The sequence below is a fragment of the Phyllostomus discolor genome, chromosome X, assembly GCF_004126475.2.
Source record: "Phyllostomus discolor isolate MPI-MPIP mPhyDis1 chromosome X, mPhyDis1.pri.v3, whole genome shotgun sequence".
NCBI lineage: Eukaryota > Metazoa > Chordata > Mammalia > Chiroptera > Phyllostomidae > Phyllostomus > Phyllostomus discolor.
Genome location: NC_050198.1, coordinates 7,536,601 through 7,559,175, shown reverse-complemented (window position 1 = coordinate 7,559,175; position 22,575 = coordinate 7,536,601). Strand labels below are relative to the sequence as shown.

General features: G+C 41.1%; 1 protein-coding gene across 6 annotated transcripts in view; it reads left to right on the top strand.

Moving 5' to 3' along the window:
- The window catches only part of SH3KBP1 (SH3 domain containing kinase binding protein 1), a 317,351-nt gene that overhangs the window by 114,819 nt on the left and 179,957 nt on the right, over window positions 1–22,575 (top strand). For all 6 annotated transcript variants that reach the window (XM_036016569.1, XM_036016572.1, XM_028522514.2 and 3 more), the window contains exon 3: window positions 7,872–7,995. In XM_036016569.1, coding sequence (XP_035872462.1) covers window positions 7,872–7,995 — 124 coding nt within the window. The remainder of the gene's footprint in view (window positions 1–7,871; window positions 7,996–22,575) is intronic.

The window sequence follows — 22,575 nt, the reverse complement described above, 5'->3', positions numbered from 1 at the left end:
GAAGTAGGATTGGTGGATCAAATTTTTGAAGAATATCTAAACTCTTGTTACTTATTCTCCAGCCACCAAAGTAAATTATGTCTACTCATGAAATATTGCCTCTTTATATGCATTTTGTTTTTCTGGGTTGTTGCCATTTCATTAGTTATACTCACACTTCAAAAATTTTGAATTTTGTATCATATAGTTGAAAAAAATTGGTCATTGGGCCTGGTGTGATTTTCGTGACATCTTAACTTTCACACTTCCCCTTCTTGATGAAATATGTAGACTGAAGAGCTTTCTCCTAACTGTATGTGTTCATGTATACTGCCATCATTGTGACTAGCAGCGTTGGGATTTTTAAAACTGGTAGTGGAAATTATATAACCGAATTGTATCAGGTAGCAGTGTCAACTCTTCCTTATTTGCAGAAAAAACACCAGTTAATAGTGTAATGATTGGAAAATAGTAAACACATTTCAGTGATTAATTTTTAAATTAAAATTTTGTATAGCTAACACAGGCACGTGGTACCAATTAACAGGGACAAAATACATGCTTTCCTTGTCTCTTAGCCATCCTTTTCCCATCCCTAGAGGCAGCCTCAGTTATCAGTTTCTTGTTCTGTATTGCACAATGAGATACGCACATGATCGTGCAAATGCTAGCATACATTATTAGGCTTTTTTACCTAGCAACATGTCTTGGCAGTCATCCTTATTGATACTTACAGTCCAGCCTCATTCTTGGAGACAGTCACATGGTTTGGATTTATTGTAAGTCATGTAACCAGTTCTCTACTGACACACATTTATGTTCTTTCAGTCGTTTGCTAATTTAAGCAATGCCATAATGATTAATCTTGTACATATGCTGTTTTGCACATGTGCAAGCAAATTTGCAGTTTAAATTCCTGGAAGTGGAATTACTGACTCAAAAGGCTTAGGCATTTAAATTTTTGATAGATAATTGCCACATTGCCTCTCTCAGAGGTTGTACTGATTTATATATCAATTTATACTCTGATTGGAAAGTATGAGAGGGTATCTATCTCTGCGCCATTGCCAATATTATATTATCGATTTTTTGATTGTTGCCAATCTGACAGATAAAAAATGATATCTCATATCAGCAGAAGCAATAAGTTCACTAGTTATCAGAGAAGTCCATTGAGAAGCTTTATGTTGTTTAATATTAAGGAAAAATGATGTATTATTATACTTAAAAAATTGTATACATCCCACTCTATTTAGGCTGTCAACTTCTGGAGAGTTTTGTGGTTGCTCTTCTCCACATCTCTGATACTTAGTCTACATGAATGAATACCAGCTGTGTGCCAGCCACTGCTATGTGCTGTGAAAACAGAGACGGCATTCTGAGAGAGGCCAGATTCTAGTGAGAGGACTTGTATAAATATTATAATACAGTAGATATAAATGCTATAATTTTAGGTGTAAGAAAATAGGCAGAAGGATTTGGGGTTCTTCTGTGTAGTGAGCACTGTACAAGTATTGTCAAATGAATCCCACTGTAATTTGCACTTCTCTTATGAGTGTGGCTAAGCATCTGTTCATAGGTTTGAGTCTTTTTTTCCTATGAATTTTCCTTTGCTATTTTTTGTTGGGTCATTGATCTCTTTGCTGATATTTGTAGAAAGAGTTCTCTGTAACTGGCAACATTTCCCCACTTTGACTTTTTGTTTTTGTTGATGAGTTTTGTTTTCTTTTCCATATTGTACTTAATAGTTTCCCGAATTGAAAATACTTCCCCTCATTTGTAGCTAGCCATCCTGCTTATAACACTTTGCTAAATTGACCATTTATTTGACAAATATTTAAGTGCCCACTGAAGCATGTCCAAACAGCTGGTTGGCATTGACACCCTTTGATCCAATGGTAATAATCTAGATGTGTAGCAGGGAATGGGCATTATATATGAAGATATAAAGATGACTGTTGTGCAGGTAATTGTGTTGCATACCCGGCACGTGTGTTATCTCTTTGGGACATGAAAGTAGCCATTTTGATTTTCGTCTGGTATCCAGTACTTGCTGAGCTTCTTGCAGCCTTTATTCTTGTCCTGCAAGTCAAGAGCTTCTTGCCTGGGCTTCTGTTATCAGTGATTCTTGAGAGACAACACTATAAATGAATTTGCAAATATGTGGTTGAAGATTTACATGGAAACGTGACAACAGGTATCCTGTTACATTAAAAAAAAAACTTCCCTTGTTAGGTTTGAGTCGAAAATAACGTGGGTATATTTACGAAGATATGTTAGCGTGCTTTTTTAAGTAGCAGCATATTTTGCACATATAAGAAAGCCATTGTGGTATGAGACGTCAGTGTGGTTTCACTGTGTAATTTTTAGGGGAAATTATGAAATATTTCAAGCATTGGAAAAAGACAGAAATGGAATAACAAATACCAGTGTGCCCATTATGCCGCTTTATCAAATCCTTAGAGTTTGCATTATTACTTCAGACATTGCATATATGTATATATTTTTCTTTACAATTTTCTCAAATGAAGTTCCATTTCATGGTTCAACAACATGGGTATTTTTTAAAATTGTAATAATGAGATACATTTTAAAAAAAGAAACAGAATCTTACAGATACAGCAGAAGCTCTCTTGGTGCTCTGCTGTGGCTTTCAGCATACTTGCTGTCTTCCCAGGTGCTGTGGGGCTGACTACAGTTTTTTGTGAACGGAGCCAAATACTGGGAGAGCACAGTTCTGCAAGCAGAGGACGTTCATGGGGCGGCTGCTCCTCAGACTTCCCTTGGTATGGGGGGTGGGCAATGTGCTATTCTAGGATTCTGTAGCAATTCAAAACTCTCTCAATCGGTAGATTTGGTGTAAGGGTTTGTTTTTAGCTACTTCCTTTTATCTGCTTCCAGTGGTAATTTTGTGAAAGGTTTTCCGTGAACTAGTGTATGGGCACAGCTGTGATCCCACAGCCACGTCTGGCTCTAAGGGAAGCATCACCTTCAGAAAGAAACAGCTGGGCATGCTGAGGAGTGCCGCCTCTTTTCCCTGCCCTGCATCTACCCTGAGCTGAGTGGACCCTGCCCAGCCTCACTGTAATGCCCAGTGCAGATGCCCAGGACCAGCATTAACAGCAGGGCAGGGCAGCGCCTAGCCCCTGCCCCCCTCCTCGCACCCTGTGTCTGTGACGCAGTTGCTCTGTGTGCCTGTACTCCTGAGGAAAGCAGCTGAGGGAGAGAGGAAGGACGCTGTGGTGGCTAACTCACCTGATTGTGTCACTTAGATGACATGCCCCTTGGCTCACTCTGACCATTCGTCTCCTTGTTATTGATTTCAGAAAGCTTTCACCCCCCTGCAATGCATTTTAAAACATCCAAGCACTAGCTTTTCATGTTTCTTATCTTCTAGGACAAAATATGAGCATATTTCAATTTAAAAGAATCCTTCCTCTTATTTAAGCGCTTGTGTTCTTTTCAATTGAAATAGCATAGAGTGAAGTGCTGAGATCTTAGAAATACAGTTCAATGAATTTTTAGGCGTGTGTACACCTGTGCAGTCATCACCCAGACCAAATTATAGAACATTTTCATCCTCCCAGCAGGCTCTCTTGTACCTTTCACACTCAATACCTGCCCAAGGGTAACTGCTGTTCGGAGATCTCTCACCATTGATTTGTTCTGCCTGTTGTTAAACTTCAATCAATGGAATCATACAGTATGCCATTTTTCTGGTCTGGCTTCTTTCACTCAACACTCTGACTGTGAAGTTCATCTGTGTTGTTAGGTGTAGTTCTTTTTATCGCATTTGCTACTTAACAATGATGTTAATAATGACAATAAGTAGTTTGTATACTACTCTCCAATTCAGTGTTTAATTCTGAAGATACCTCTCTGTGATGCTGCCGAAGCATTTGCTGTTAGACTTCTTTTAGAGACAGAAGAGCTGCTTAGAGTCTTTCAGCATTGCCCCCGAGGTCACCCACCTAATAAATGATGATGCCAGGACTAGTTCTGTTTAAAGTGAAGCCTGTGGCTTAACTTGAGTCCAGGTTGGCGGAAGACATAAAGGATGGGAGGGTCAAGGGCCGCCAAACTGGACTTTCATTGGTGGTTTCCTTTGTGCTGTTTTGGTTAATTGAAAGAAGTTAAGGTTCAACCCAGCCAATGCCCCAGCGTGTGCATAGTATGTAATGGATGGGGAGGGAGATGAGAAAAGTAGCTGAGTTGGCTCAGCAGCCAGCCACATTCTGGCAACTCTACTTAGCAGAAAGCAGACTATGTGAGTTTTGTTCCCAGTTGCATACAAATTATGCGTTTGCCCAGTGAGGCTGATGTTTGCAGGCTGCTAAATGTGTCACAGAGAATTTTTGCTAGAGTGGTATTATCAGAACTTTATGGCCTCCAGATGTGGGGGAGCCATCTTAGGCGCTGAGCAGCGTAGTGCTTTGGGAAGCAGGAATGGTGTGAGTTTTCCTCTCCCTTTACTCAGGCAGTCCTTGCCACACAGCTTAAGTGTCAATGCTGCATCGATATCCTATTGATGGCCTCAATTGTACTGCACAAGAAGAGTTCCCATTGTGAAGGTATCAGACTTGAGACAAAGAGAAGCTGGTTTCCTTTACCTCCTAAAGCATTTTGCCGATACCCAGCTATTCTTTAGCGTTTTTAAGCAAGCACGATCATTGCAGATTTATGTATGTGGGCATGCCGGACTTCTATAAGCCCCCATGGCCCAAAAGTCTGGCTTAGGGTGTAGCCTCTACCACTGTGATAAAGGTTTTTAACAAATGGTTAAAAGTATGGGCCTGGTGGTCATAAAGCTGAGTTGAGAGAGGCTAGGGACACTCAGACCCAAGAAATCCAGAGTCCCACCACCTGGATCAGAACCTCGGAGAGCTCCAGGTAGCCAGCTGCTGGCAGCTGGAGGCAGGCAGGAGTTACTCCAGTGCCAAGTCCACCCTCCTCTGCAGTAAAGAGCTTTTTGTGTGTGGATGATAAGGGACTTCAAGGATTTGGGCCTAAGTACTCATGGGCTTATGGATAAAGCTGTACATTGCATTCTTTAAGCATGGAGGGAAGTGAAGATTCCCACTGGACGCGCAGGTGGGGTGATTTGGAGTCCCCTCGCTAGAGCCATGAAAGCAGTTTTTCCTGGGAGGTGAGGTGTAGCAGGAGAGCTCTGCTGAAGTAATCGCTGGCGTGTGAGTTTCTGTTTTTGAGTCCCTGCTTTCAGTTCTTTGGGGTCTATACCTAGGAGTGGAATTGCTTGGTCATGTGGTAGTTCTGTTTTCCACAGTGGCTGCTGCATTTTACATTTCCACCAGCAATGTACAGTGTTCCAATTCTCCACATCCTCATTAACACGTGGTTTCCTTTTTTATAAAAACAATTCTAGCCATCTTAGTTGGTACGAAGGGGTATCTCATTATGATTTTGGTTTGTATTTCCCCTGACTAAAGGAATTGAGCATGTAGTCATTTGTTTATCTTCTTTGGAGAAATGTCTATTTCAAGTTCTTTGCCTGGTAGTCATATTTCTAAGGCACTATGGGAGGAATGGAGAGAGACAGAGAGATTGAGGAAGTAGATAGAACCCACCTGGGTGGCTGGTTAGACATGGCAGTTAACACTGAGTTTTCCAGCCTAGGTAAGGGGGTAGATGATGGACTCTCTCCCAGAGAAGGGGTAGTATGGAAGGGGGTTTGGGGGATTGGTAGGGCTGCGTTGAGCCTGGTATACCTGGGTGTTGTACAGGCGGAGAGCCTACAGGATGTGCTGCCACACCCATGTGCCTGATATGTTTCTCCAGGAAAATACAGGATGCATTTTAAGTTTTGTCTCTTCCCTGCTTCCACCTAAAAATCAGCTTAAGAAATTTAGTCATCATTAAACTTCTCTATCTGGCAAATGTAAGCAGTCTTTGTGGGCACACATGAATCTGGGATTTCTGAACCAACCCCTCTCCTGGTGCTGGTTTCTCTGCCCTTAAACACTTGTTTTTGATCAGACCAGTCCTTCCAAGTGCATGGAGTGCTGCTCTGAAGCCTGGGATGCAAGCATTCTTAACCATGGCTTCTGAAGCCATCTGCAGTAATCACCCCAGCCTCTCAAACATTTGCCCCTCTCTGATCCTTCCCCAACTGCATGCCACTAGCTGTTAGTGCTAAGCAGATGCTTGCCATGTCACCCACAACCCACTGAATCTCTGAATTATTCCTTGGCAACATTGGGCGCTACATCACCGCATTACGTGGTGTCCATTCATATTCACACTGTATTGGGAAGTGAGATTTGAGCAACTGTTCTACCCCCAAAGAACCCACTGTTGGGGAATGAGCCCCCATGGTGGCTTGTTTTCTTTGCTTCTAGAACCATAGGCTGGCAGCCGCCACTAAGAAACCATCCCATCATGTGGCTCAGGCGGGCAATGTTTGCAGATTGTCCCCTGATGCCATCTGCCTGTGAAGCTGCAGAAACCCCCGGCAACTGCTGTTTTAGCAGGTGCCAGGGCTGCTGCGGTGGGAGTCTGTGTACATATCCATGCATGCACGCAGCTTTGTGCTCTGTTGGCCTGGGGTGCCAGCTGAAACTCTCAACCCAGCAAAGCGCCAGCCACAGTTGCTGGTTTCCGGTGGGGCCCTGGTGAAGGAGGGAGGGAAGGAGGGTGAGGCTGTTGTGAACTGAGCCAGCCATCCAGCAACTGGGGAATTGACTACAGTGACTCTGGTGTGTCGGAAGCTGCCAGGCAGTGGCTGTGTTTCGACAGGCTTTTGTTCTTTTCTTTCTGCCTCTGCCCAGGCCAAATTGTCCCCTGCCTAATTGACCATGTTCATGTTCATGCCAGAGAAGTAGCGCCCCCACATTTCTTGCCCCTTGCTCTTTCTAAAGAGCACCTTTCATCCTTGAGCCCTTCCTGCCCCTCAGCCATGCTCTGGGTGTAGCCCCTCAGCTTTCTTTTTCACTGAGTCATTGTGCTCATGGGTTTGCACACACACCCAGAAACCCCCAGCTCCAGATCTGTAATTTGTGAGTTACTGGCTTTTCAGGTTATTCATGCTTTTGAAAATAATTATGTAAATTATTAAAGTAATTTGAAATAATTGTACCAGCCATCAGGTCTTAAAAATCCATATCGTAATGGAGCTTTGATGCGAGACCTCCTAGGGCAAACTTTGCTGTAAAGGGCTGAGTACTTTAGGCTTTGATCTCTCTTCCAAGTGCTCATCTCTGCTGCGTAGCATCAAAGCAGCCGTAGAAGAAACTTAAACAAACAAAGGTGGTTGTGTTGTGATGAGACTTTATTTATGAAAACGGGTGGCAGGTAATAGATTGCTGACCCGTGGCCTAGAATAACAGCCTTTATTTCAGCTTATTATCCTTATATTTTTCTTTGTCAAGAGTTAAAAAGCCAGAGGAACTTGCTGATTGTAAATGAACTTAAATCATCTTCGTTTGGGTTTAGCATGAACGTGAGCACAATGGTGATTTGGGAATACACTTCCCTAAACCTCTGTTGGGAAGAATAGAAACCAGAAAGCTGTTGAGGAATAACTCTGCTTGGCCAGAGCTTGTCATTGTTTAAAAAGTGGAACAGGCTGTCACTTACAAGATGTGCAGTGGCCTGTATGTATCCCTCATTCTCTTTATGGTCACTTGGAATGGCCATGGTCACATAAGGTCACATCACCATATTGGACATCATTTTATTTTGTAGGACCAGGCACTTCTCTAATAAATTTAAGGAAAACAAGCTACAAAAATTTAGAGAATGGCATTTTTAAAATATCGTTATACTGCACTGAGGTCATTATAGTTGATTTCCAGAAAGCTGAAGCATAAGATATTCAAAGAGGCATTTAAAACTTTTAAACTACAATCTTGCTTTCATTTTATCTGTCCCCACAGGAAATAAAGAAAGAGATGAAGAAAGACCCTCTCTCCAGCAAAGCTCCAGAAAAGCCCATGCATGAAGTGTCCAGTGGAAATGCTTTGCTGTCTTCTGAAGCAATTCTAAGAACCAATAAGAGAGGTATGGAAACAAAAAAAGAGCCCCTTCCCCCCACACAAAGCGAAACTGGAGACTTCTGGGTGAACTGTGTCAAATTTCAAATGGCTGAAGAATTGACTGGCATTTGCCCTTTTGGGTTTTTTTAGTATAAATGTTGGACACATACACAGCAAGTAACAACATAGTAACTATAATAAAAGGAACTGATAGTATTTTTGACACTGGGAAAGTCGACTAAATTTGTAACTGATGATTTTTCTAGGACTTTAGTGTTTGTTTTCATAGACCATAGGGAATGCTATGGTGCAGGTTGAGCTGTCCATATCTGGCCACGCTCTCTTCTTAGTTTAAGGGCAGGTTTTATCAGGGTCTTTCTCTCTGTAACCACTGGGCTCCTTTCTCTCTTGGTTTAGGAGGCAGTGTGGACAAAGGTAGAGCTCATCCATCTGTCTAACCAACAGACCTTTAACTATCCTGTTTCCTTCTTTTGAGAGCTCAAAGCAGATTTTTAGGTATCAGCTTGTTAGAGTTTCATCTTCTCCCGTATCCCTCCCACCTTTGGGACATTGTTTGAAATGATAGGAGAGAGAGTATAAGGCTGCAGAGAGGACTCGGCTCAATTTCAGATTCTGGTCACACTAGATTCCCTGGGTTTTTCCCGACCCTGCCCTCACGGTGCATCTACTAAGCCCATAGGTTAGCATTCAGCTGCAGGCTTTTCACGGGCTTATTACTTCCTTAAAAAGAAATATAGAGCTGTTCAAAAGCAGGAGCAGGAAATGTATTAGCAAAGAGTTCCATTAAAAAAAAAAAAGAAGGCACGTTTACATAACCACGGAGAAGAACAGCTAATCTTTCATAAAATTTAGACAGCATAAGAATTTGTCCAATAAACTGTCCATTGATCATAGTGCTTGAGACATTAGCTTTGTGTCTCTCTTCCTTCCTGCTTCTTCCTCTATCCCCTCCAGCTGCCCTGGGTTACATTTCCTTTTTTTTTTTTGAATTACTCAGATCAAATATTGGCTGGAGGCCCACACTGGTTAGCAACTATAGGATTTTCCCTCCTCCCCTCCCCTCCCCTCCCCTCCCCCCTCCTTTCTTCCTTCCTTTCTTTCTTCCACATCTTACCAATGCAGGGATTTCCCATGTTAAGAATTAAGCACACTTTACTGTAAAACTATAGTCATCCCCAACAGTGTCTCCTGCATTCTTGCAAATAAATTCCAGAAATCCCGAGGCCAGCCTACCCTCATGGGATTTGGAGAGCTAGACCTCAGTGAGCCTGTCTGCATGTCTCCGAACCTCCCTTGCTGATCTGAACCCTCTGGTTCCTCCTGATGCTTCTGGGGGCCATGGGCTGAGAGATGGCATGTGTGTCAATCAGTGGCAAGGCCTCTCTGCTAGCCCTGTTTTTTAAAGTAAATAAAAGAATTAAGGTAATTAATTAAATTTAACAAGACAAGGAATTAATTAAGGAATTAAGGTAATTATCTGGATGAGTTTGATAAAATTACCTGAGAACTTTAAATCAAAGAAGGAATCGGAATTTTCAGATAATCCTCCTTACAATAGAAAATCTGGCCTTGGAGTTCCCTTATGACATTTTTCATTAGCCAAAGAATGGCATGCAAGGGGTGGCTTACTGACTACATTCCTTTTTTAAGCCTCTACCTTAGGCCTGCCGTCTGATTCTGACCAACCTTTTACTGTTAGGTCTTTTATATAATGAATCTCCCAGTGGCTCTGAGACCTTAGCACATGAGGGTGTCCTGTAAAAATGAAACACATAACAAACCATCTTCATTCCATCCCAGGCCTCACATTGATCCTCCCCCTCCGTCACCTGGGCCCAACCCAAATTTCCAGTTGAAGGGAAGCATTGTGTACCAGGGCTGGTGCCTTCTTCAGCCCTGCCCCCACTGGTCAAGACTACCAGGATCCTACTACTCCTTTTACTGAACAGCGGGCAGATTGATTGGCCTTGTCAGCCCAGATAAATAGTTCATTGTGCTGAGCTGAAAAGCTACATTTTTTTCCCACCCCAAATCAATGAAAAACCACTTTTTTTTTTAAACGAGGGTCAGAGGCTAAATCTGTGGGATGATTCTAGTTGCTTGGGAACACTTCCGTCCAATCAATTTTTCAAGTTTTATGAATTATTGTAAATGATTGAAGTCTCCTCCTTCCCTTGGTTTCCATCAACCTTTGTCACTAGAAATCTCCTGGACACTTTTTGTCTATTGCTGTTATTTAGAGGGAAGTTGCTTTCAGAACTTAGTAATAGCCTGCTTTGATTTCTCACAGTATATGAGTCCACCTTGTGATTCAGCCTTGGACCCCGTGAGAAGTTAATAATAGTGTTAACATAAGTTATTTTTCTATATCAAAGATGAGATGACCGTTTACGTTACATGGGCCTTATCATTTGATAAGGCTCAGCATTGGTTTTAGTAAAGAAAGATCGAAGTCTGTTCCTATTATGAATCTGAACTTAGACCACTTCATTGGGTCCTGAACTTGAGATAGACAGCCGAATAAGTTCGCCCAGTTGTGTCCAGCGGTTTTTGCATTTAGGGGCATGGCTCACTTTGCGGTGGTGGTAAATGGGTTGTAGTACCTCACAGTGTGGGATGAAGTCACCCTCCTGAGGCACCTGCAATAGTTAAAAGATACCCTAGGTTTGAAGAAAGCTATTCATAGCCTTGAGAAAGGCCAGGACTGTGGAAACATCAGTTTGGGGACTGATTAGTTTCAGTTTTTAGCTTTAACCTTTGCAAATTTCTGCAGAGTTGATTTAAGAAGGTACTGGAATGACTCCACAGGCTTTTCATTTGAGAAAAAGATGTGACAGACAGACAGAGAGAGAGAGCGAAGGAGCGGGGAGAGAGAGAGAGAAGGGGGCAGAGAGAGAGAGAGAGAGAGAGTGCAGGCCTCCAGATGGCTTGGCAGTCATCAGCTACACATTCCAGGCATTTTGGACTGTAGGACAGTTGTGCCTGCTCCACCCCTGGCCGCTTCTCTGGGTTTTACCTGAGTCACAGGGAAGGAGCTTCCTGTCTAAAGCCAGCCTTTCCCAAGGAGTAAGAAGTCATTTTTCATTTCAGCTTGCAGCATGGATGTTGTATACCCTAAAGTTATCCCAGACTCAGAATGTTGACAAATTGCAGGCAGAAAATCTGAAAACTTTTCTTAGAGCCAAATGTCATTCTTATGAACCAGACTGAAAAAGGTTGTCCGTTAGCTTCTGAGAGTGATTTATTACTTTGTTTCTTCTACCAGTAAAACCATACAAGGGGAATGATGGGCCCTCCTAAATTGGAACATTGCTATATGGAGGAGCTTTATAAAAAACAAACACTCAAACTTTGAGTTTAAGTGCAAAATGCAACAAGTGGACATTTTAACAGTTAAGAACAAATACGCTAAATAATACTTGAAAATGAGCGAGGGGGATTTTGTCCACTTGAACATGGACTCTTTTTCAACTTGAATTAAAAGAAAAGAAGAAATCATTTGGTTTCATCTTTAGACAGCTTTCTGGACCAACCTTATCTGTACGGTAGGTTGTCTCCAGGCTGCAGTCAGTGCCCTGCCGGCCTATGTAAGGACCAGCTTCGATCTCAGGGCTCTAGTTTCCCAGTTTCTGACTTGTTAGTGGGCCTCGTGCCTTGTGGCGAAGCTGCCTCTCACAGGACTCCTCCTGCTGCCTGTAATTTTGGGCACTGTTCCTTCCTCGCTTTTGGGTGGATGGATACAAATGAACTTTCTATAGCGCATGTTTCCTGCATGTCCACTATGGGTCTGCCCTTGGGCTTGGTGTGGAGGCCAACAGAAAGACTTAAAAAACAGCATTCAGCCCTGTCTGCAAGCGATTCCAGTCCGTTCTATCACTTGGGGAATGTTGAGAAAGTGCTGCACATTTTGTATCTTTTATATGGCAAGATGGGGATATGTCTCTTACTTCTGTCATTCTGAATGTGAAGCCACTCCGCAAGTTTCTGGTTGGCTTTATATGTCCTTGTTTCTATTTCCAGTTTATCATGAATTCAGTGTTTGGTAAGTCTCTATTGTATTTTGCACATTTACTATCCTTTGCTATTATTACTATTATTATTATTATTATTATTATTATTATGCTCTCCTGATATTTATTATTATGCTCTTGTAATATAAATGTTTTTTATAATCATCTTTTTAAGTCGCTCTGCTACTTTGGCATTTGCCTTCCGAAAGATAAACTGCTTTTACCATCTTTATTTAAGGTTTGTTATGCATTTGCATTTTACTGCCTTTTCCAGAGATTAATGCTGAAAGGTCTGATGGTTTAAAAGATGTTATTTGTAACACGTCTAGCAGTGATGCTCTGAGATGAGAGTCAGGTTGAGATGGGGGAGGGTCGCTCTCTGAATTGGTATGCGGATGTGACTTTGATTGTAGAACATTGCTGTGCGGGCTCATTTCTCATGTGTTTTGTCCTTCAGACAGGTTTAATTCAAAAGTTTTCCTTAACAGAGGGATCAACAGCTGCTCTGCCTCTGGTGACACACTGTTGCTTTAAAAGTTAGTGCAGAAATTCTTCAGACTTCATTTTCTGTGTGGATGGGGGACACACACGCCCTTCAACATGAATATGGGCCTAGCGTTTGCTGCACAGAAGGGTTCTCCATTTTGGTCTGCTGCCTGTAGCTGTCAAAAGAATTTTACCTAAGGCTTATCTTTATTTTCCTTATATTCTCAGCACTATTCATTCTAATCCCTGAACAGATCTGGCCACAGTGACCACCTCCTTCCCCTTGTTTCTGCTTTCAGTCGTTTAGCATTTACTTGGCTACTTGGAATAATCTTCTCAAGGTAATTGGTTGGCTTACTCATTAGAATATGAGTGAGGGTGTGCATGTGTGTGCAAATGTGCACGTGCTGGCGTGGAACTCTCGTGTTGGCTCTCAAGCAGTGGCCTGGCTCTCCATAGGCCGTTGGCTCTTTGTTTGAAATGAAATTGTAAACAAAGGATGGGGAAAAGTTTGTCCTTAATAGAGAAAATGTCACCTGCTTTGGTTTTCCAGTGCTTTTGTTGTTTAACGTGGATGTGAGACCTGGGAATTTGTTTGTAATAGGAACTAGACTTTTTTTTTTTTCATTTCAAATTTACTTTTAGAGAAACCAATGTGAATTGCCACTGATATACTAGGAATCTGAAAACTGTGGCGTGTCGTTTCAGATCTTTCTTCAGATTTCCAAATCATCTTTCGATTTCACCTAAATTGCTGGCCTTTTTTATGGATGTGTAGAAGAATGAGAGTTAAGAGAAGGCATTACTGTCGTGCACAAGCTCTTGGCTATCACCTGAGCTGGTCTTTCCCATGGGGAGATGAAAATAAAACTGGCAACCTGGCAGTGAACATGCAGTTTATAGTCATTCAATAATATATATACACCTGTGTGAATGTATCTGTATATACTTTTATAGTGTTTTTTTCTCTCCAGTGGGACTTTGTTCTTGAAAGTTTGAGCGTAAAGGGACCATAGAGAGTTCACTGAAAGTAACTGATCCCTGACTACTTTTCTGTACAAGTACTGTTGGGAGCCCATGTAAGGACCAGTAGTTGATGCTGGAGTATGTTACCCTTGTTCATTTTCTTGTTCTTTTTTAAAAAGATTTTATTTTTACAGCAAGGGGAAGGGAAGGAGAAAGAGAGGGAGAGAAACATTGGTGTATGAAACATAAATTGGCTGCCTCTCGAATGTGCCCTGACCAGGAACCAAACCCGCAACTCAGGCATGTGCCCTGACCGGGAATGAAACCTGTGACCTTTCACTGTGAGGGATGATGCCCAACCAACTGAACCACACCAGTCAGGCCACCCTTGTTCATTTTCTTATCTAATTAGTACTGCCTCTTGGGGCTGTGGTGGTGGTGAAATGGGTGGGAAAAAGCCACTTGGAGGGGTGTTGCTCTTAAACATTTTTCTATACATTTTTTCTAAGTGAGTCATTGACAAATTTGGTTTTTAGAATTTTTCTTCTATTATCTTTATGCCCTTTCAATCTCTGCATCCCAGTTGTAAGACATTAACACTAGAGGAATGAATGAGTGTCCCATGAAAGAATCGTTGATTTACCCTTCCCCAGCACTCTGCTGGATTTCCACCCAAGTCCATCCAGAGGACCATCCAAAAAGTGGTTTTGTGGTGATGGCTCCACCTGGTGGCTTTCCTAGTAAACTCCTCCTCCTCCCCACCTTTTCTTTCTCCCTGGCTGCACTTGGTTACAAGGTAAGATGCCTTTGGCTCTTGTGACTCAGTGTTCTCAATTCATGCAGTTTCATCTCAGACTCACAACTTAGTACACACGTTCTCTCTCTTTTTTAAAACAAATTATTTATTTTAAAAAAGTACTGAAGCAAAATTGGTTAATAATATATAAATTTCAGGTATACACCATTGTAACTCAGTATCTGTATACTCTATTGCCTGCTCACTCTCCAAAGCCTAGTTGCTTTCCTTTACCTTGTATTTTACCCCCTCTTTACCCAATTTGTTTTCTGCAGACCCCTCTTCCCTCTGGTAACCACCATTCTGTTGTCTGTATCCATGAGTTTGTTTTTGTTTTATTTCATATGTTTGTTACTTTTTGGTTTTATATTCCACATATGAGTGAAATAATTGGTTTTCTTTTCTGTCTGACTTATCTCACATAGCGTAATACCCTCAAGATCCACCCATGTTATATTCATCTTTTTATGGCTGAGTAATATTCCATTGCATGTATACATGCCATATCTTCTTTATCCATTCATTCATCCTTAGACATTTCATTTGTTTCCATGTCTTGGCTATTGTAACACACATGTTCTCTCTTTACCTCCTTTCCTGTGTCTTTTAAAATTTGCTCATTGGCAAGAAAAAGACAGAGAAAGAAAAAGAGAAAGAAAAAGGACAAAGAGTATGTGCTCATTGAACTCATAGAATCCGTCCCCCATCTTGTTCCATCTGCTATGCTTCCACAGACCAGGGTCATTGTTGATGAGCATAAAAAAGGGACTCCCACAGGCATGACCCTGAGTGTAGATATTAATTTGTACACGGTAAAGATGACATTAAATCCCTGTAGGTCAGCCAATGTCTCCTCCTCAATAGCTCCAAATACCCCTCACAGTGTAGTTATATGCAGATTTTTGACTGTGCCGGTGGTTGGTGCCCCTAAGCCACAATTGTTCAAGGGTCAACTTTACTTCTTTATTTCTTGTTGAATCCAGTTTTTCTCAAAGTAGCAATATTTTATTGCTGAGGTTGTTTTCAGTTCTCAGTAGGTGGTGAAATAAAAAGACAACTGACTTCATGGGCTTTATTATCATTTGTTGGATCTCTGTAGGAAGCCCCTTCTTGCCTGGGCGTGGGTTGCTCCTTCTGCCCCTCTCTGGGTTTACCACCCAGCTGAAGTATTCTTGATAAAGAAAAATGTTTCTTCTTTCATTTCATTGTGGATTTTTTCTTGTTTTTGTTAGTTGTTGACATTGCAGATGTGCTTTGTTTTAGCTGCATTGTGGGTTAATCTGGGAACTTTATCACCACTTATGGCTTTGCTTCTATGGCACAAAGCATTCAAAGTTTCACACACTGTGCATAACCTGCTTGTAAAGCTGACTTCCTATTTTGTTTTTTGTAGAGCTGGCACGAAGCCTTAGGTACTGTGAGTCAGAGAGTGCATATAATTGGGAATGACTGGAGTTTTCTCATGTTGCAGAAGAGTTTATGATTCACACAGTGCAGGATGCTGGGATTGTACAAGTTCTATATCATACACCAGGCTCCAAGGAATGCGCTGAGCTCAAGCACACAGCACCGTTGTATGCAGTACTTATTTTTACAGTCCTCACTTGGACCTCTGTGTGCCCACAATTGTCTGTATAAGGCATGTTCTAAAAGGGATGCTATTGTATATTTTTACCTATTAGAGAGGAGACTGTGCAACAAGTGTGGCACACACAAGACAGAAGCCAGGCCAGCATGTGTCAATGTGTGTTGCATGGAATTGTAGCCCTGCAAAATACTCCACAAAAGCGGGATGGAGAAAGAGAGAGAGAGAGAGAGAGATGAGACAAAGAAGGAGAGCAAATTGGCTCTCTGAACAAATGAATTTGGGCTACAGCTGCACACACTAACCTGCTTACAGACAGACAGGCACATTAGCATATTGCAGTCTCTCAGATGTCCTGTGGTAAACAAACCTGTTTCTCTTTGACCACCAAACCACATTTTACTGAATACTAGTTAGGGTTCTGCTTTGCAATGTGCTGGGTTTTAAAATGCAGGGCAAGATGCTCTCTGAGATCATCTTCAGATTCTACCTTGCACAGGGAATGGTAGAGTGAGTGAGTGGAGACGGTGGCGTTGGCCCTGCAAGAAATGACTGATGATGCTTCTAAAGATTGTGGCTGTGGAAACACGAGTTAGATGTGCTAGGAGAACAGTCCCTGAATCTAAAACTTGAAAGCCAGGCCTTTTGGTAATTTTTCAAGTGACAAGCTGAAAGGAATTTTTTCCCTTGATCATTTCTTGAGATCCTGGGGTCTAAGAGCTGTCTCCCTGTGCTGGGCTTTGGCAGGAAAAATGGGCTGAGCTGGCTGACTGAGTAAATGGTGAGGCCAAGCGTCCCTGGGACTTGGATCAAGATGGAACCTGGGATTCCAGGGGCAGATTTTATAACGGTGACAAAACAGTAGTCCCATGTACTCAAACAGTCTCATTGCCTTCTCTGTGTGTTTCGGTTGAAAGATGAGGAATCTTAGCTTCTCTTGGTACCATTGAAACCCTGAATGTACATTAAAGAAGAGCTTTGTTCGAAAGGTCACCGGTTCCATGCCCGATATGGGCCAGGTCCCTGGTTGGGGGTGTGTTAGCAGCAACCAATCTTTGTTTCTTTCTCACATTGATGTTTCTCTCCCTTTCTTTCTGCCTGCCTTCCTCTTTCTCTAAACATAAATAAATAAAATCTTTTTTAAAAAGGAAAAGCTTTGTTCACTTTCTCTCCCATTAGTGAAGCAGGCCACCACTTTAATGAGCCCACATGTGGGGCTGTGAGAAAAATCCACATGACCTGCCATTGCAGGGTTCAGGAGTTATAGAATCCCCAGGATGACTGAGGTCCCTCGTGGTGGTGCAGACTTCAGCCTGGTGCACAGGGACCCACTTGTCAATATGCCAGGCAAGAAGCCTCTCCCCAGGGGACCAAAAAGGATACCCTTCTGATCTGGGGGACTGACCTTTGTGAAGGAATGCATGGGATCCTCCTTTTCGAAGGGACCCTGTTCTGGGTAGAGAGCGGGTAGGTTAATTAGAGGTATTATACTGAGACAGCAACTGTCCTCATGTGTAGAAAGCTCTGGAAAAGGGGCCTTTTCTTCTGTAGTTTCCTCAGTTTCTTCAAATTATACCAATTGGTGTATCAGCGCAGCCTGGTCCCCTAATACTACTGGCAGCCTTCGCTTAGTCTTTGGACTTGTAGCTTTTTGTGCTTGTGAGGCCCTGGGACTGTTGTGTGCTGAATAACAAGGACATTTCATGGCCCATCTCCCTAACCCACGGTCAGGCCGACAGTGGACCCAGCTGCAACACCAGGTGGGTTGCCCTCTGTGTCCCCAGTCAGGAAAGGAAAAAGAGAACAGCCAGAATCTCCAGTGTTCATGTCTGTGCATGAGGAAGCACATTTAGGGAGGACAAAGGTACTTGTTCCATTTGCATTTCTGTGGAGACAGAAATGGCAGCAGACCATTTTGCAAGGAAGAATGGCTGTTGGCAGATTCCAGACCCTTCTTCTGCTGTACCCCAAAGATTCTATGGGACTTCAAGCAAGTCTTATACTCTGTAAAATGAGGAGACAACTCTTGTTAATCTTTTTAAGAAAATTATAAAGATAAAAATGAGGAAACAGATTAAGTTTGGGTGCAGAGGCTGCTAATAGACTGAAGTCGGATAGGGATTTTATAGTTGCAATTGCCTATATATATATTTTTAAGATTTTATTTATTCATTTTTAGAGAGGGAAGGGAGGGAGAAAGAGAGAGAGAAACATCAATGTGCGGTTGCTGGGGGCCGTGACCTGCAACCCAGGCATGTGCCCTGACTGGGAATCGAACCTGCGATGCTTTGGTTCTCAGCCCGAGCTCAATCCACTGAGCTACACCAGCCAGGACTTGCCTATATATTTTTTTAAAATCTGAAATCAATACTCTAATATTCTCTTTTTTTCAGCTTTAGTAAGATATAATTGATATATGACATTGTATAAGTTTAAGGTGTTCTGTGTGATGATTTGATACGTGTATGTATATGTTGCAAAATGATTGCATAATAAGGTGAGTGAACACATCCTTAACCTCACATAACTACCAGTTTTTTTAGTTGTGGTGGTGAGAAATACAAGATTTATTTTTTATGTCTGATTTATTTTACTAAGCCTAATGTCCTCAAGTGGCAATTGGCAAGATCTCCTTTTTTTTTTTTTAATTTTAAATTTATCTGTTTTAGGTAGTATCAAAAGGCTTCCTACTGATTTAAAGATTTTATTTATTTATTTTCAGAGAGAGGGGAAGACAGGGAGAAAGAGAGGGAGAGAAACACTGTTGTCTCTTGCATGGCATGCCACCCAGCCATGTGCCCTGATGGGGGAATCAAACCGGTGATCTTTTGGTTCTCAGGCCAGTGCTCAATCCACTGAGCCACACCAGCCAGGGCAGGACTTCCTGTTTTATGGCGGAATAATATTCCTCTGTGTGTACGTGTATCACAATTTCTTTGTTCATTCATTTGCCGATGGACACTTCGGTTGTTCCCATGTATTGGCTATTGTGAACAATGCTGCAGTGAACATGGGTATACGGGTAACTCTTCAAAATAGTGATTTCATTTTCTTTGGATATATACCTAGAAGTGGGTTTTTCTATATCCTAATTTTCTACCCTAAGAAACTAGAAAAACAGGGGTGAGCTACACTCAAAGCAAGCAGAAAGAAGGAAATAATAATGATTACAGTGGAAGTGAGCAAAAGAGAGAATAAAAAACAGAACAGAAAGCCAATGAAACCAAAAGCCGGTTCCCTGAAATGGTCAACAAAATTGATGAACTTTAGTTACACTATGCAAGGAAATAAAGAAGATTTAAACTAGTGGTAGGAGGAATTTAAAATGAAGAGGATTATAAGGAATACTGTGAACAATATACATAATGCTGGCGGGAATGTCAAATGGTGCAGCTGCTTTGGAAAACAGTGTGGCAGTTCCTCAACCTGTTAAGTATATAGTTACCATATGACCCAGCATTCCACACCCAAGAGAAAGGAAAACATATGTCCACATATAAATGTGTACACAGATGTTCATAGCAGCATGATTCATAATAGCCAACAAAATGAAAACAACCCCAGTGTCCATCAGCTGATGAAGAGGTGAACAAAATTTGGTTTATGTGTACGATGGAAGGTTATCTGACAATAAAAAGGAATGAAGTACCAATATATGCTACAGCATGGATGGGCCTTGAAAACATTATGCTAAATGAAAGAAGCCAGACACAAAAGACCACGTATTGTATGATCCCATTTATATGACATGTCCAGAATAGACAAATCCCTGGAGACAGAAAGCGATTAGCATTTGCCCGGAACTGGGTGTGGGAATGGAAAGTGACTGCTAATGGGCATGAGGTTTCTTTTCGGGGTGATGGAAATGTTCTAAAATTAGATAGTTGTGATGGTTGCATAATTCTGTAAATATATAAGAAAACCATTTAATTGTATACTTAAAATGGGTGAAGTTTATGGTATGTAAATTGTATCTCCCTAAAGCTGGTTTTTAAAAAAAGATTACCACACAAATGGGTGTTAAAATGCAGTGTCTGCCTGTGCCTGTGTGTCTGTCTGTCTGTCTCTATTTTACATCCCATACTGCTCCCCCCTCTCAGCTGAAGGACAAGATGTGACATTCCATTTATTCAAGCCTTTAAAATTATATATTTCTCAGTGAAGCTTTATATTTTTCTTTATTCAATCAGTTGCCTAGGAGATAGAGAGTCTGAAGGATGAAAAAGGCACTGTTTTACTTGGGATGACCTAAATATTAGGTAATTGATTTGAGAAGGGTAGAGAACTGACTGTGGCTTCTATTGTTCATTTCTTGAGGGAAAAAAAATGAGATTCCCTGTAAATCAAAAGCCAAACCTCTTATATTCTAAATTCTGTGCTTCACAGAGTCTTTGCTGGAAAGAATCCATTTATGGTTCCAATTTTTCTTGCCATTGTCAGAAGCTCTGTGTTGGCTATTTTTGCTCATCAATCTTTATCTGCAACTCTGATGATTACTTTAGGAAAGATTCTTAGACCTTGCATTGCCAGACAAAAGCATGTATATATTTTATGGGACTTTAAGTTATTATTATCAAATTGATTTCTTGAAGGCTTGCACCAATTTGCATCACCATCAGAAGTGGTGGGAGAGCTTATTACTATTTTAAGCTCGAATTTCTCTGATCAACAGAGTGCTTGAGCATTGTTTTTCTGTCATTTGTTCATATTCTTTGCTCTTGTTTTCAGATCTTTATATTTTTCTTTCTGACTAGTGTATTATTCCTTTGTCATTCACGGCAAATTGTGCTTCCCAATTTTTGTGCTACAAAAATAGTATATTTTAATGCAGATTAGTATATTGATGTTTTCTTTTGTGATTTCTCTCAATTTTTCTTTTCCTTTATCCTGGCTTCATTTTTTACTTCTAATTTTTAATCTGTAAGAATTTTGGTGTATAGTATGGGGTTAGTATGCAACTTGAATTTTATTTTGAAATAGTCACCTCACTTATCATATAATGTTATTACATATAAGTGCCTTTTTCTGGACTTCCAATTCTGTACCATTAATTTGCCTCACTATTTTTATATCAAGATAGTTATTTATTGTGGCTTCACAATTTTAATTTACAGTATGGCTTTTGTCCTCCCAATTATTGTTCTTCATTTTCAAATATATTTTAGCATTTATTCTAAAATTATGTTATGAAGTTTTTTAAAAGTCTCTTGGGATTTGTATTTCAATTACATTAAAACTGTAAGTCAATTTAGAAAGAAGTGACATTTTCCCAACTTTTTTGTTTATAAGTTTTGTTTTATGTCATACAAACTGTATATACAAATACATAAAGCGAAAACCTTTCTCCCCCCTTGCCTCTCCTCTACAAACATCGCAGTGAACCAAATATTGCAACTATATCAACAAAATAAACCATGCAGCCCCCTTCTGAATTCCAAAGAGCTGATTCTAGTGATCCAGGGACATCGGGGCTTACTCAGTTACATCAGTTGTCAGGATGGTTTCATTTGTGCGGTCCTGCTTCCTCCTTGTAATGTTACTCCGATACAGATTGTGGTTATTGTTGGCGTTTGTCAATAGGATTTTTTCCTCTCATATTTTTTCCTATTGCTGATCCACAGAAGAATTTAGCTTTTGAATTTTTCTACTATAACAGCTCTTTGTGGAAAGCTTTTGTTAATTACAGAATGTTTCCATTTAATACTAGGAGAATTCTTAGTATATTTATCAGTTACTAGCTTTCAGAAGGTGGAGGAATGGAAATGACAAAATGTTATATTCGAATAAGATGTTTTAAAAGAAATTTTATTTTATTATTTTCCATCACCATTTATCTTGCCATACCCTCTTCCACCTCCTCCCACCCCTCCCCCCACAATCACCTGAATAAGACTTTTTATGATTTTTCTTAAAAAAATTTTATTTTAGATTTTATTTATTTATTTTTAAAGAGAGGAGAAGGGAGGGAGAAAAACATTGCGAAAAACATTGATGTGTGAGAGCTACATCGATTGTTTGCCTCTTGCATGCCCCGCCACTGGGGACCTGCCCTGCAGTCCAGCCCTGACTGGGAATCGAACCAGTGACCTTTTAGTTCACAGGCTGGCACTCTATCCACCACACCACACCAGCCAGGGCAAAACATTTTATAGACAAAAATTTCTTAACTTGGAGAGAACTTTACAGGTTATAGAGACAGCACATCTGAAAGACTCACTTCTTAGAATAACCCTGTGAAGGGTAGTAGGAGAAGCATCATTATCAGTCCTTTTTAAATATAAGGAACCTGAGGTGGGAAGAAGTGGAAAATGATTTACCTAAGGCACCAATGAAGGCAGACGCAGTCTGTCTTTTGCTGCCTTCATCTTACAAAAATATCAGCAGTAATACGAGTAATAGTGTTAGAGAAGCCTTGGTGAACAGCTGGTCCTAAATGATTATTTTTGGACACTTGCAGCTGCATTTCATTCTGTTAATACAATGATATTCTTCTTTGTGTGTATATTTGTGCATGTGCACATATGTGCGTGTTTAGATTTTGATTTTCTTTACTTGATTGCAACCTCCCTGAAGGAAGAGGCCACGTCGTGTTCATCTTGGAACCAACTTTATTGTTTTAAATATGTTTTTATTGTTGTTCAAGCACAGTTGTTCCCATTTCCCCCCACCATTCTCCCATGCCCTACCCACCCCCACCTCCCACACTGAATCCTACCCGCCTCGTTGGCTTTGTCCATGGGT